This window comes from Dromiciops gliroides, chromosome 2 (genome assembly GCF_019393635.1).
Source record: "Dromiciops gliroides isolate mDroGli1 chromosome 2, mDroGli1.pri, whole genome shotgun sequence".
NCBI lineage: Eukaryota > Metazoa > Chordata > Mammalia > Microbiotheria > Microbiotheriidae > Dromiciops > Dromiciops gliroides.
The window spans coordinates 274,132,077-274,147,727 of NC_057862.1; the positions used below are offsets into that span (position 1 = coordinate 274,132,077).

The 15,651-nt window shown below is 34.7% G+C and overlaps 1 protein-coding gene across 1 annotated transcript in view; it reads left to right on the plus strand.

Moving 5' to 3' along the window:
• WDHD1 (WD repeat and HMG-box DNA binding protein 1) overlaps positions 1-15,651 on the plus strand; it is a 92,282-nt gene that overhangs the window by 53,044 nt on the left and 23,587 nt on the right. The window contains exons 19-23 of the mRNA XM_043986204.1: positions 8,148-8,359; positions 8,447-8,562; positions 9,242-9,298; positions 10,123-10,160; positions 11,863-12,030. Of these exons, the coding sequence (XP_043842139.1) occupies positions 8,148-8,359; positions 8,447-8,562; positions 9,242-9,298; positions 10,123-10,160; positions 11,863-12,030 (591 nt within the window). The remainder of the gene's footprint in view (positions 1-8,147; positions 8,360-8,446; positions 8,563-9,241; positions 9,299-10,122; positions 10,161-11,862; positions 12,031-15,651) is intronic.

Genomic DNA, 15,651 nt, shown 5'->3' on the forward strand with positions numbered 1-15,651 from the left:
TGGACTCCAGAGGATTAGTGGGGTCTATATAGTCCAGAAAATGGTTAACCCAATTCAAAGGACCCTAAGTAACCAAGGAATTTTTGAAGCTTCTCCCCTTAAGCTTTGGTTTTTTGTTGTTTTTTTCCCCCTTCAGCTTTAAAGACCCTGTACTGAGTCAGATTCCTAGGTACACTCTCACATAGATTCTAGAACTGATCTGCACCCATCTCCTTGCCAAACTACGTTTCTGGGAATGGGCCAGGACGAAATCGATCTTTGTAAATGAGAGTCCTGCCAAAATTCACTGGGTTATTCACCCTGTGTATTTGCATCACTGTAGGACTTCTCCCACTTGTTATGTACATAAGAAGAAACTTTGGAAAGCTGTTTCCAGCCTAATGTACTCTCTCTTGTTCCTTTCTGCCTATGTACCAACTGTACTTCTGGCTAATTCTGAGGCAGCCTCTGTTTGATAGGTTAACAGAAAATGAGGCTGGTAGGACAAAAACAATATTTGTATAGATGTTACAGTTCTAAAATTTTAAATATGCAACTGCTTATTTCTGCATAATCATTAGATATGGTACATATGAGTCAATTATACTTAAATTTTTCCATATCTTAAATAAACTTCAAACTGTTGGGAGGCCGTATATAGTGGTAGGTTTTGATAAAGGAGAGAACATTTTTAATTGTTGTCTTAAAGAAATGAAACCTAAACTAATTTTATGTAACTAATGCTCTGTTAGAGGCTTATCACCAAAAGGTTATGCACAAAGTGATGTATTTTTTATCCTCATGAAAACTCTACTTATACATAAAGGGGATTTACTGGTGGGGAGAGGACCCACACTGCAAAATCACAGGTGTTTTGGAAATGTTTGAAGAAGGAATGTTGTGTGGATCAAATGAGATAATATGTATAAGTGCTTTGTAAACCTTGTAAACACTCTTATAAATGCTATTATAAGTCATCTATAATCGAAGCAATCTATTTCTGCTTACCTGCCCCACTTCTTTTCCCCTACCCACCCTGATCACTGTTTTGTACCCCTAATGTTGTTAGAGTTTGTTTTGCTTATGTTTAATCACTTCCTGATCCTTCCCTCTCTTGAAACCTTCCTCCCCTTTCCCTATGTCCACTTATTTTCCTATTGAATTTAATGTATTTCTACACCCAATGTGTTGTGTTTAACACTCCTTTATATATTTCAAAAGAGGTTTCTTTTCTCCTACCTACCTCTGTGTTTGTATGTTTTTCATCTAGTGCATCCAAAGTAAGATTATAATTTCACTGTCCTTCATTTCCTTTCTTCTTTAGTATATTCCCTTTTCCCTCCCTTTTCTTTATTCTCTTAAGACTATCAATGCAAAATAAATCACCTCCAGGTCCACTTTTTATCTTATATATGCCCTCTTTGACCCTTGAAACCATTAGCCTTCTGATGGGAAAGCTAATGGTTTTCTTCTTTCCCTTGAGTATGTTATTGTTGCATACCCTCATTTAAAAAAAAAAAAAAATTATTGGGGCAGCTAAGTGGCGCAGTGGATAAAGCACTGGCCCTGGATTCGGGAAGACCCAAGTTCAAATCCAGCTTCAGATACTTGACACTTACTAGCTGTGTGACCCTGGGCAAGTCACTTAACCCCCGTTGCCCTGCCCCCCCCCAATTATTTTGAATTTAACAACACTTAATAGAGTGGGCATTTCTGTATATATAGTGAAACAGAAAAAGTGTTGTATATGAATTATGAATTTCTATTCTGTAAACTTACTTTAAAAATAGATAATAAATTTAGCATAAATTCAGACATTCAAAACTATCTTGTCTGTGATTCTTTCTGGGCTTCCTTCTGTTCTCCAGTGTAGGGTTTCTTGAATTTTTTCCAGTTGTGACTCCTTTTTGCCCAAGAAATGTTTATTCCACCCCAGGTATATAGGCATATAAAATAGGTATACATAACCTTTTTCTTTGGCCAAATTTTTTGTAACCCCCACATTCAGTTATGCGACCCCATATGGAGTTTAAGTTTAAGAAGCTAGGCTCTAGTGTATTTTTTTTTTTTTTAGTGAGGCAGTTGGGGTTAAGTGACTTGCCTAGGGTCACACAACTAGTAAGTGTTAAGTGTCTGAGGCCGGATTTGAACTCAGGTACTCCTGACTCCAGGGCCGGTGCTCTATCCACTGCGCCATCTAGCAGCCCCTAGTGTATATTTTTGTAAAAGATATGACTCTTTTCTTCCCCCCCCACCCCCCCATTTAAAAAAAGTACTCTGTCATTAACCTTACCTCACCTCTAAATCCCCATTTAAAAAAAAAAGAAAACATGAAAAACAGAGCCTTTGTAGCAAACATGTATAGTTAAACAAAATGAATATCCTCAGTAGCTTTCTGAAAAGGTATATCTTGTTCTACATCTTGAATCAATCATTTCAGTCAAGAGGAGAGTAGCTTGTTTCATCATCATTTCTCTGGAATTTTCTTTGGTCACTGCATTGATTCAAGTTTGTAAGTATTTTAAAGTTTTTTTTATTTATAATAGCATTATATAAATTGTTCTCCTGGTTTTTTTCATTGTACTCTGCAGCAAATCATTCAGGCTTTCTCAGATTTGTCTGAAACTGTGCCTTTCATGATTTTTTATGTAACAGTAATATCCTGTTATATTGAGATAACGGTTTTCATACCATATACCAATTTGTTTAGTCATTCTGTAGTTGATGGGCTGCCTCTTTCTTTCTACATTTTTACCACTATGAAAAGAACTGCTCTAAGTTAGTTTGTACATATAGGTCTCGTTTCTTTTCTTTGATTTCTTTGTGATTTAGGCCTACTAGTATTAAAAAGTCCACATAGGTAGGTGGCTTGGTCATGGCTCCCAATTGATTTCCAGAATGGCTGGATCATTTCACAGCTTTACCAATAGCTTTTACTGTGCCCATTTTCCTTCAGCATCTCCAATATGTCATTTTATTTTTTTTTTGTTATCTTTGCCAATCTGAGAAATATGAGGTGGAACTTTAAGTTCTTTTCATTTGCATTTGTCTAATAGTGCTTTGGAACATCTTTTATATGTTTATTGATAGCTTGAATTTCTTGCTTAGAGAACTACCTATTCATATCTTTTTTTTCCTATTCATATCTTTTGATTAATTTATCTTTTGGGGAATGGTTCTTTTAATATATTTGAATCTGTTCACAATATTTTTGGATATTAGACCCTTCTAAGAGAAACTTGCTATAAAAATTTTTCCCTAGCTAACCGTTTCATTTCTAATTTTTCTAATCTGTATTAGGTTTGTTTTGTCTTTTCAAAATTTTTTAAATTTTATGTACTCAAGATTGTTTATCTCAGTCACTTGTTTGGTCATGAACTGTTGTTCCCCTATCTATAGATTCAAAAGTTAATTTCTTCCTTATTCTTCTAATTTTTTCTTATTATTCTAATCTGTTTTTATTTGTACGAAAAGTGTTTTGTAATTGTGTTCCTGAGTTTGTCTTGGTAAGCACTCCCAAGTATTTTATATTGTCTGTAGTTATTTTAAACAGAACTTCTCTTTATTTCTTTGTGCTGGATTTTTTGGTAACATATACAAATACTGATGATTTATGTGGGTTTATTTTATATCCTGCAAATTTGCTAAAGTTGTTAACTGTTTCAACTAGTTTTTTAGTTGATTCTCTAGGGTTCTGTAAGTATACCAACACATTATCTGCAGAGTGGTAGTTTTGTTTCTTTGTTGCCTATTCTAATTCCTTCAATTTCTTTTTCTTGTCTTATGGCTATAGGTAGTATTTCTATTAAAATATTGAATAATAGTGGTGATAATTGACATCCTTGTCTCACCCTGATCTTTTTGGTAAGGCTTCTTTCTAGCTTGTCCCCAATACAGATAATGCTTGCTTATGGTTTTAGATAGATACATACAACTTATCATTTTAAGGAAAGTTCCATTTTTTCTTATGCTTTTCATTGTTTTTAATAGGAATCAGTATTGTATTTTATCAAAAGCTTTTGCTGCATCTATTGAGTTAATCATATGATTTTTGTTGTTTTAGCTATTGATATGGTCAGTTATGCTGTTAGTTTTCTTAATACTGAACCAGTCCTGCATTCCTGGTATAAATCCCACGTGGTCATAGTGTATGATCCTTGTGATTGTGACCTATAAAAAATAATTAATCATGCTAGCAATAATTAATGAAAGGGGTCAATGACACACTCAAATGCCAAAGACCCCTGATGGAATCCACTCAATGCTTATATGCCCATGGAAGAGTGAGTATTCCTGAGGGTGGCAATCAGCTCTTATTGGTTAACAAGTAATGAGAATTAATATTATGATGAGAGGTGGGCCTATTCTAATGAGGGGCTGGGGGGGGGGAATGTGACTTTGATCATGTCACTTGCTTCCCAATTTTACCCCACCCCCTTTGGGCAGTCTAATCAAAGAATTTATCTCCACCCAAACCTGAGTAGAACACAATGTACTGGTCCAAGATTGAAAAGAAAGTTAATCCAATCAATATAATTAATGTCTTTCAGATCCTGGTTTGGCCTAGTAGAGAATAAGGTTTCAGAGAGTGATACATCCTATGCCTCCCCAATATTAATAATTAGTTATTTAATAATGATTTCTTTCTTGACATATTGCTATACCTTCCTTGCTAGTATTTTATTTAAAAATATTTCTTCAATATTCATTAGAGAAATTGGTCTGTAGTTTTCTTTGTTTTTGTTCTTCCTGGTTTAGATATCAGCACCATATTTGTGTCATAAAAGAAATTTGGTAGTACTCTTTTGCCTGTTTTTCCAAATAGTTTATATAGTATTAGAGTTCATTATTCTTTAAATGTTTGATGGAATTCACTTGTGAAGCCATGTGGTCCTGGGGATTTTTTTCTTAGGGAGCTCATTGATGGCTTATTCAATTTCTTTTTCTAATATAGGGTTATTAAAGTATTCTAATTCCTCCTCTGTTAATCTTGGCAATTTATATTTTTGTAAGTATTCATCCATTTCACTTAGATTGTTAGATTTATTGGTATATCATTGAGCAAAACAGCTCATAATAATTGCTTTGATTTCACCTTCATTTGTGGTACAGTCACCCTTTTAATTTTTGATACTGGGGGCAGCTAGATGGCGCAGTGGTTAAAGCATTGGCCCTGGATTCAGGAGGACCTGAGTTCAAATCTGGCCTCAGACACTTAACACTTACTAGCTGTGTGACCCTGGGCAAGTCACTTAACCCCCATTGCCTCACTAAAAAAAAAAAAAAATTTGATACTAGTAATTTTGTTTTTTTTCTTTTTTTAAAACCAAATTAACTGGGGCAGCTAGATGGCGCAGTGGATAGAACACCGGCCCTGGAGTCAGGAGGACCTGAGTTCAAATTCGGCCTTAAGACACTTAACACTTACTAGCTGTGTGACCCTGGGCAAGTCACTTAACCCCAATTGCCTCACTTTAAAAAAAAAAAAACAAACCAAAAAAACCCCAAATTAACCAATAATTTGTCTATTCTGTTGTTTTTTTTCTTTATAAAAGCAGCTTCAATTATTTTTAAAAAAACTTAGTTTTATTAATCTCTGCTTTGATTTTCAGGATTTCCATTTTGGTGTTTAATTGGGAATTTTAATTTTTTTCTTTTTCTAGTTTTTTAATTGCATATTCTTTCTCTATTTTATTGATGTAAGCATTTAGAGATAGAAGATTTCCCCTAAGCACTGCTTTGGTTGCATCCCACAAATTTTGATATGTTGTCTCATTGTTGTCGTTCTGTGATTTCTTCTTTGACCCGCTTATTCTTTAGGATTTGTTTGTTTAGTTTCCAATTAATTTTTAATTTATGTTTATTGCATTATGGTCTGACAAGGCTATGTAATATTTCTGCTTTTCTGCATTTGTTTATGAGATTTTTATGCCTTAATACATGGTCATTTTTTTTGAAGATGCCGCATACAGCTGAGACTCAAATCCAATTTAGTTTTCTGTAGAGATCCATCATATCTAACTTTTCTAAAATTCTATCCATCTCCTTAACTTCTTTCTTATTTAGATTTATCTAGTGTAGTTTTACTATTTCCGTCTGTAACTCATTTAACTTTTTCTTTAGGAATTTAGGTGCTATGCCATTTGGTGCACATATATTTAGTACTGACATTACTTCATTGTCTATGGTACCTTTTAGAAAAATGTAGTTTTCTTGCTATCTCTTTTAATTAGATCTATTTTTGCTTTTGTGTTGTCTGGGATCATGATTGCTACCCCTGCCTTTTTTTTTACCTCAACTGAAGCATAATAGATTCTGTTCCAGCCTTTTATTTTAACTCTGTGTGTGTCTTTGTTTCAAGGGTCTCTTGGTTTTTTTGTTTGTTTGTTTTTAATTTTTGCAGGGCAATGAGGGTTAAGTGACTTTCCCAGGGTCACACAGCTAGTAAGTGTTAAGTGTTTGAGGCTGGATTTGAACTCAGGTCCTCCTGACTCCAGGGCCAGTACTCTATCCACTGTGCTACCTAGCTGCCCCAGCATGGTGATTTTTAAGAACATGTCCCATTATAGTACGACTTACTGTATATATCATTACAAAGGAAACCAGTTATGCTGAAATATAGTTATCAACATTTTTTTTAAAGTTCATGTACCATAGGTTAAAAACCTTAGTTCTATATGGAATTCTTCCTCTTCCCAATAGATTTTAAATTTGATATCTTCTTTAGCAATGGCAAATACCATCGTCAGGAAGGCATGTCTTAGTTTTCTGTCTCCCTCAGTATTAATAATCAGAATTAAATCAGACAAAATTATACCTGTTGTTTAGGGAATATTGTATAACTTTGATACCTATCAGAGACACTTTTTTTGGAGGAAAGCTCAGCTTAAAGTAGAGTTTTGCTCTACCAATTTAAATACTTTAAAAATGGTCAACATTAAGTAACCACAGTGGCATCCTATGTGTGGACAATAAAGGTGGTTGTTGAAGAATGTTGTTTTTAAAATCTTGTCTCATCCCTATTCATACATTTGTCAAGGAGTACCCCTGCATATATGTGTAGATTATTTTAATAAGCATTTTTAGAGATGGAAAAATAGGCATATGATACAATAGTTTTTATTTTAACAGTCAGTTTTGGGGAGAGGGTAAGAAGGTAATAATGAGCTCTTAAAATTTTTTTTAAGGACTTTAGTATCCTTTCTTCCAGATACTTTGAGAAATTATTTCTCAATTGTTACTTTCAGCACAGAGCTGCTCCATGTGTACTTGGTCTAGTTTCTCTTCCTATATTCTTTTATTCTTTTTTTCTTTTTTTAAAGGCCATATCTATTTTCTCACATAAGTACACCAGGTACTGGATAGAGTGCAAAGGTCCACTGTGATTTTTGGAAAAAGTTTATTGTAGAATTTTTCTAGATCTTTTTTCCTTTTTCATCTGTTCATTTTTTTTCTTTTTAATTCTTATGTTGGCATAATTTTGTAGCTTTATATCAACTAATCTTCCTTTTCTAGAGTGGAATAGCAGAGAGAGAGCAAGAGCCTTAAGGTCAGGACGATTTGGACATGTACTAGCTATGAGGTCATTGACAAGTCAGATTAAAGACTTTTTAAAAGTCCCTAGAAATGCCAATACTTGGTGTTCTTTTATCCATTTCTCATTTTTCAATGTCAGTAGCTCATTTAAACATCAGGTTACTTTTACCTCAATTCTGTGCCATATCTTCTCTTTTTTTTTCCTGATTTGATACTGATTTTCATCCTTGCTATAAAAAATCAATAATTCTATGCATTTAGCATGTGCTAGATACTGTGCTAAGCACTGGGAATACAAATATGTGCAGAAAGAAAGAGTTCCTGCCTTCAAAGAAATTTCACTCTAATGAAGGAAGACGACACTTAAAAGGTGTAGAAAAATGGGAGGAAAGGGAGAAGGCAGCCATTTGAGGAAGTAGTGGAGAAAGAAGTCCAGAGAGTCAGAAATGGAGTTGGAGAAGAATGAAGGAGTGAGCATGGCTGGCCTGCGTACTTCCTTAAAGTGTTGATTCCTCTTCAATGTCTTTTTGATTTTTTTTTTTAAGTAGGTTCACATCTCATCATTTTATAGAAACTTCATTTTCATTGCCTGATCAGACTAAGATGTCTGTGTTTTGTCCTCTTTGGTTTAGCTTTCTTGTAAACTGGATCGAGAGTTTCGTTGTGTAGAGCTTGCTGAACTAATGACTCAAAATGCTGTGAATCTGGCCATTAAATATGCTTCTCGCTCGAGGAGATTAATATTAGCCCAAAGGCTTAGTGAATTGGCTGTAGAGAAGGCAACAGAAGTGGCAGCATCCTTAAACGAGGAAGAGGAAGATTTCAGAAATAAACTGAATTCCAGGTAAAACTAAATTTTTGGTGATGTTAATTTTTTCTAAATGTTATATTGATGTTTATAATGAATACTGTTATTCTCCTTTAATTATAGCAGCACTACAGAATGGAGTCAGCCTAGCATTGTAAATCGCAAATTTGAAGAAAATAATTCTGAGGACAGTGAAGAAGCTGATGAAATAGAAGAAAAAACAGATCTACATAAGAATAGTAAGATACATTTGGGGACAGTAAGACAAATCTTTATTTTTTTCTCTTGACATTCATATTACATGTCCACATTATAGTATGAAGAAGTTATGTTCTATACAACATTTCCTATTGAAGGTTTTGGCAGTAGAAAAGGAGAGAAAAAAAGATAAGACTGCATATTGAGTAGGGCAATGGCATAATAGTAATTTTCCATAATAGTTAATTTCCATAATAGTAATTATTTTCTTCTGGCAAGTCTGATAAGTTGTAGCTTTGGGTGTAAGGTTAGAGAAATGTTGCATTTGAAAAGGACCTTCTCTTCCTCCATTGTAGTTCATTCAATAATCATTTATTAAGGCACTATGCCTACTGCCTTTCCACAGAAGAAAGTAAAGTGAGGACTACAAGATCTCAAATGCCTTATCTCAGCTAAAAGGCCTGTGGTCCAACGAATTAAGACATGAATCTGCCTAGGAGGAAATAACACAAATATACAATAAAATAACTTGAGTGAACAATAAGATATGATATGAGCTTTTAAAAAAGTAGTGGCCAAAATGTTGGCCTGATTCTGAGAAAGGACAGCTAATTTTCTGAGGTGAAGGAAGAGGATTAGCTCTTTATTGAATACTTTTGTTGATAGTGGAGCTTAATGCTAAAATTTAAGCAGTACTCTTTAATTTTAATTGTTCTGTAGAACAGAATCCATTTTGTAAAAGTGGAAGTTCAGCTGATGGGCCAGCTATCAAATCAGGTGAGAAACAATTTCAAGTTTTTCCTGAGGTAGAGGGGACAGAAGGAGAGAATGTATGGGACTTCTTTCTAGTGGTAAAACCTGGGCTAAGTACTCAGGCCATGCTTTCTTCTGCTTTTGAATCCAGGACTTGCTCCCCTGCTGCCCTTGTTATCATATTCACCAGTTTTCATTTTACCTGGTCTCTTTTCCCAGAACCCTTTGAAAAGAGTTGTAGATTTCCAACTTCTCCCTATCCTAGTAGCTCTGAAACAAGCATACAGCCCTTCATATTATTTTTTCCCCTTCTATTATCCACAAGGACACATCGGGGTTAAAATAGAAAATAAAAGGGAAAATTTACCAACCTAAAAGTTAACCCTGGTCTTATTGAAAATGTAAGTGTGTGTTGGTCTTGTCTTTCTTGGCATCTCTCTCCTTCAGTGACCTCTTCTTCTACAGCTTCTAGCCCTTTCTGTATACCTAGAGTTAATGGCTATCAATTTCTATTTTTTTTTTTTAGTGAGGCAATTGGGGTTAAGTGACTTTCCCAGGGTCACACAGCTAGTAAGTGTTAAGTTTCTGAGGCTGGATTTGAACTCAGGTACTCCTGACTTCAGGGCCGGTACTCTATCCACTGCGCCACCTAGCTGCCCCTATCAATTTCTATTTGATAAGGAAGCCAAGGAGAGTATCTTCCTTGTTCTCTTCTTCTAAGTATGAAATAGTTTTTTGAATCTGCAGAGGTTTAAGTAGGATTCATTTGTTATCTGAAAAAAAGATAAAGTATTTAATTGTAAAAAAGACATAATTGAGTTTCTTTCTCTTTATTATAAATGTTATAGTTACACCTGGCAATCAAGGACGAGTGAATCCCTTTAAGGTAAGAAGTTTTTAAGCAATATATTTTCTGTAATTTAATAATGTTTGGGAGAAATGTCCACATGTGCTCAAAATTAAAGAGGTTTTGGGGTCATTAAAGGCTGATTATAGTATGTCATTCACTTTTATATTTTATTTTGTCATTCACTTTTTTTTTTTTTTGGTGAGGCAATTGGGGTTAAGTGACTTGCCCAGGGTCACACAGCTAGTAAGTGTCAAGTGTCTGAGGCCAGATTTGAATTCAGGTCCTCCTGAATCCTGGGCTGGTGCTCTATCCACTGTACCACCTAGCTGCCCCCAATTTTATTTCTAAAGATAAGATTTGCGAAAAGATTTTGATTGAAATTTGAAAGGAAAAGGGTTTTTTTTTTTGCTTTTTAAAATTTTTTTTTAAATTTTCTCAATTACACATAAAGATAATTTTTGAGTTCCAAATTTTTCTCCCATTCTCCCTTCCTTCCCCCTTCCTGAGGCCATCAAGCAATTTGATATAAGTTATACATTACTATTATGTTAAGCATATTTCCACAGAACAAAAGGAAAAAAATGCAAGAAAAAATAAACAAGAACAATAACAAAAGTGAAAATAGTATGCTTCAGTCTGTATTCAGACTCTGTAGTTCTTTTTCTGAGTGTGGAGAGTATTTTCCATGATGAGTCTTTTGGCATTGTCTTGGATCATTGTATTGCTGAAAAGAGTTAAGTCGATCACAGTTGATCATCACACAATGTTGTTGATACTATATACAATGTTCTCTTGGTTCTGTTCCTTTCACTCAGCATCAATTCATGTAAATCTTTCTAGGTTTTTCTAAAATCCATCTGCTTATCATTTCTTACAGCACAATAGTATTCCATTACATTCATATACCACAACTTGTTTAGCCATTCCCCAATTGATGGGCATCCCCTCAGTTTCCAATTCTTTACTACCACAAAAAGAGTAGCTATGAATATTTTTGTACATGTGGGTCCTTTTCCCTTTTTTATGATCTCTTTGGGGCATAGACCTAATAGTGGTATTGCTGGGTCAAAGGGTATGCATGTTTGTTTTTGTTTTTGTTTTTTTTTAAGTGAGGCAATTGGGGTTAAGTGACTTGCCGAAGGTCACACAGCTAGTAAGTGTTAAATGTCTGAGGCTGGATTTGAACTCAGGTACTCCTGACTCCAGGGCCAGTGCTCTATCCACAGCGCCACCTAGCTGCCCCAAAGTATTGTCTTTTTTTTTTTTTTTTTTTTTTAGTGAGGCAATTGGGGTTAAGTGACTTGCCCAGGGTCACACAGCTAGTAAGTGTTAAGTGTCTGAGGCCGGATTTGAACTCAGGTACTCCTGAATCCAGGGCCGGTGCTTTATCCACTGCGCCACCTAGCCGCCCCTCCCAAAGCATTGTCTTGCTGAATTTTTTTTTTTTTTTTTGGTGAAGCAGTTGGGGTTAAGTGACTTGCCCAGGGTCACACAGCTAGTAAGTGTCAAGTGTCTGAGGCTGGATTTGAACTCAGGTACTCCTGAATCCAGGGCTGGTGCTCTATCTACTGCGCCACCTAACTGCCCCTGGTATACACAGTTTTAAAGCCTTTTGGGTATGGTTCCAAATTGCTCTCCAGAATGGTTGGATCAGTTCACAGCTCCACCAACAGTGTATTAGTGTTCCAATGGAAAAGTTTCTTTTTAATATGAAATTTTAACAATGTGTCTTTTTTAGGTATCAGCCAGTGCAAAAGAATCAACTATTTCAGTAAATTCAACATCAAGTAACATTTTAGATAATATGAAGAAATTATCCAAGAAATCTACTGTGCCTAATCGAACTTCAACTAAGGAAAAATCTCCAGTTTTAAAGCCTCTGATTCCCAAACCAAAATCTAAGCAGGTATTATTTCCATTGCTATTATTGTTTGTGAATAGCAACATCTTATCTTTTTGCCTTACTTTAAATTTGGTTAGTGATTCCTGCACCTTCTACTGACGTCCAACTCCAGTACTTCATTATGATATGGAAAAAATCTTGGACTTTTGCAAGTTATATCATTAGAATGCATGGTCTGGCAGATCTAACCAAACTGGAAGGTTTTATTTTAACTATGGCCTAGCAACAGATTATCTTTTGTCTAATGACTAGTCAGAGGGGCTCATCACCAAAAAGTTCATCACAAGGTGATGATCTTTTTGGATAACATTAAACCATAAAAATTGTCCATTTAAGGCCTAAAAGGGTTGTGATCTTCAGTAATGGGTGGAAGTTGAAAGTCATTTTTAGTTTTATTTTGTTTCATGGCTTATGATGGTATACCCAAAGGCAATAAGAAACATATTTTCATGGGGCACTTTGTCATCTAGTCTTGTGACACTCATAAGTAAAAAGACCAATATGAAGATAATAATGGCATCTGTTGAAGAAAATGGAAGTAAAGAAATTCTATGAAGAACTTAATAATAAACTCCAACCTAAGACAACAAATACTTGATATTTCATGACTTAAATAAGATGAATGGGTGGATGGTAAAAAAGTATATTGCATAATAAGGCCCGAGTTTTAGAAACTAGTGGTAAAAGGTTTCTAGATTACTTTTAAGCTTCATTCCTGTATATCATTCATGTTTCCAGAAGTCACTAGATGTTGCAAGCATTGAGAAACAACTCAAAAAAATATGATTGGTTGTAATTTAACATAGGTAACTTACTAGTTACTATTGTGGAAACCCTATCATGATCAGCTAGCTCAGTACAATCAGAACATCAACTAGTCAAAGTAAAAGTGAAAAATCAACATCAATTAAAATAAAAGAAAATATATAAAGAAAAAGAGATTGCATACAATTACAAAAGCTATATATGAAATTTAACACCCTAGTAGCAAAATGACCTGCCTGTCTGTATCTGCACTGCCTTCTGCTTTCTTCTATGTATTTTAAAAATGTTTTATTGATGCTGTTTTCTTTTTTTGCCTGTATGACTTTCATTACCCACCAAGTCCCTTCTTCCACCCTTCCCCCATGCCTCATAGAAACCTCATAACCAAGTCACCAAGTAAAACAAATCATCATATTGTCTATGTCTGTAAATTTATGTTCACACCTCGGGTCCATTATCTGTTAGCCAAGATTTGAGAAGAGTATTTTGTCATCAGCCTTCTGAAATCCTGATTGTTCACTGTATTGATTCAGAGCTTCAAAGTCTCTCAGAGTTGTTTTCCTCTATGTTTTGGTAGTCTTCATGTAAATTGTTCTGGTTCTGCCCACTTCACTCTTCATCAGTTCATATAAGTGTTCCCAGGCTTCTCTGAAGCTGTTATATTTGTCATTTCTTATAGGCTAATAGTATTTCATTATATTCAGATACTACAGTTCATTCCCCAGTTGATGAGCAGCCTTTATTTCTATATCTTTGCTACAATAAAACATTCTGACATAACATTTTATACATATGGATCTTATCCCTCTTATTTGATTTCTTTGTGGTACAAAGTCAGAGTATGTAAAATTTAGTGGCTTTTTGGCCATAGATCCAAATTGTTTTCCAGAACATTTGGAACAATTCAGAGCTTTACTAATAGTGCACTAGTGTTCCTGTCTTTCTATATTCCTTCTAAAAATTGTTATTTTCCTCTTTCATCATTTTTACCATTTATGGTGTGATCACTGCTCTCCACCTAATACTTGATCATTTTCCTTGTTCATTTTCATTCTGGATTCCAAGATAAGGGGTATGTTCCCCTTTATTTCCACTTTAATTATTAAAATAGTAACATTTCATTAAATTATTAGTTTATTAAGTAAACCAATTTATTTAAAATCCAGTTTATTAAATAAATTATAATTAACATATAACTTATTTAATAAACTAGAGAATCTTCTATTCCCATAAGTATTTGGTCATTTCTCTTTCCCTCTCCCTCTCTTCCCCCACCCTTCTTCTTCCAACCTAAAATAAACAACAAGGTTATTGGCTATACAATTTATTAACAAAAACAATAAAACAAGATTATAGTGTGTTGGCTGTGAGAAAACTCACAGCCAGAGTTCTCTCTAACGATTGCTGCTACTACAGACTTTTCAGATCTGGAAACTTAGTTGCATCACTTAGCTCTTTCATGATAGCAGTTAAATTCTATTTATAATGTTTCTTCAGAAGAGAACTATTAAATTCAGTTTTTCAGGAAAGAAGTTCTCTAGATCTTTTTTCTCAGTAATTCTCCAGAATGACATTTAAACTCTCAAACTCTCAAAATTCCTTTTCCTTCTTGAAGAGATAGTAACACTATCTGTCCATGGTCCCTGTGGGAGAACCTATTGTAACTAGGTGTTAAATATTTTTTCATGTTTAAGTTTTTTTCAGTTGCCTGAAAAAACATATATCCAGTCAACTTTATAGTATATGCAAAGCATCCCTTGACAGGCTAAGTGCCTAAAATACATATAGAACATAAGACAATTAGACATTTCAACAATACATGCAAAGAAAACAACACTGCAGTACTAACAACAATAATAGTTAAATGCTCAGCACCAGTATTTCTGAACTCTGTGGCTTGTCTCCTTGTGTTAGGGGACTGTAGTCGGAGTTCTAGGCAGAAGAGGTACTGCTTCTGGGTTTGGCTCAAGTCCTCCTTAGTCCAAGGCAAAATTTTAAAATTTCTGTGTATTGTGTCTGCTTTATACAAAGCAGCTGCCCCTCTGTAGGATCTCTTTGGTTTGACTATTAAGAAAGCTGGACTTCAACATTCGTGAGTTTCTATTTGAGTTTTTGAGCTGCTTTTCATAGTTCTTTTGAATTAAGGTGATGGTTTTGGGTTCTGTCTCTGTCTCTGTAATATTAATATCTTATATACCTTTCTTGTTTCCTCACTTCTTGTTTTCTTCTCCAGATGTTATACCCCACATTTACACCTTTCTGTCTGGTTATCAAGTCTTTGTTTAGTTTCTTTAAATTTCTTCATTGTTTTTTGAACACCAAAATTTTTCAGTAAAGCTCTATCATGTTATTTCAGTTCTTTTAAAAAGATAATTAATTTTACTTTTTTGCAGAGCAATGAGGATTAAGTGACTTTCCCAGCCAGTAAGTGTCAAGTGTCTAAGGTCAGATTTTGTTTCAGTTCTTAATAACCATTCAGTCTTTATACCATTATTTGTTACTTGATACTGGATCTGTGGGGATCAGTTTCCTCTGAACTAAATGGTAATTCTACTCTCGAGTATATTTGACATATTTATGGCCATCTCATTCACATTTATAGTGGAGAATAGTCCTGTTTTCCTCCAGTGCATCACATATGCCTTATGGCAGCTGTGTGGTGCAGTGGATAGAGCACTGGATCTGGATAAGAAAGACCTGAGTTCATAGACTCAGACACTTATATTGGCTGTGTGACCTAGGGCAAATCACTTAACCTCTATTGCCTCAGTTTCCTCATCTATCTATAAAATATCTACCTCCCAGGGTTGTTGTGAGGATAAAATTATATAATATATGTAAAGCACATTGAAAATCTTT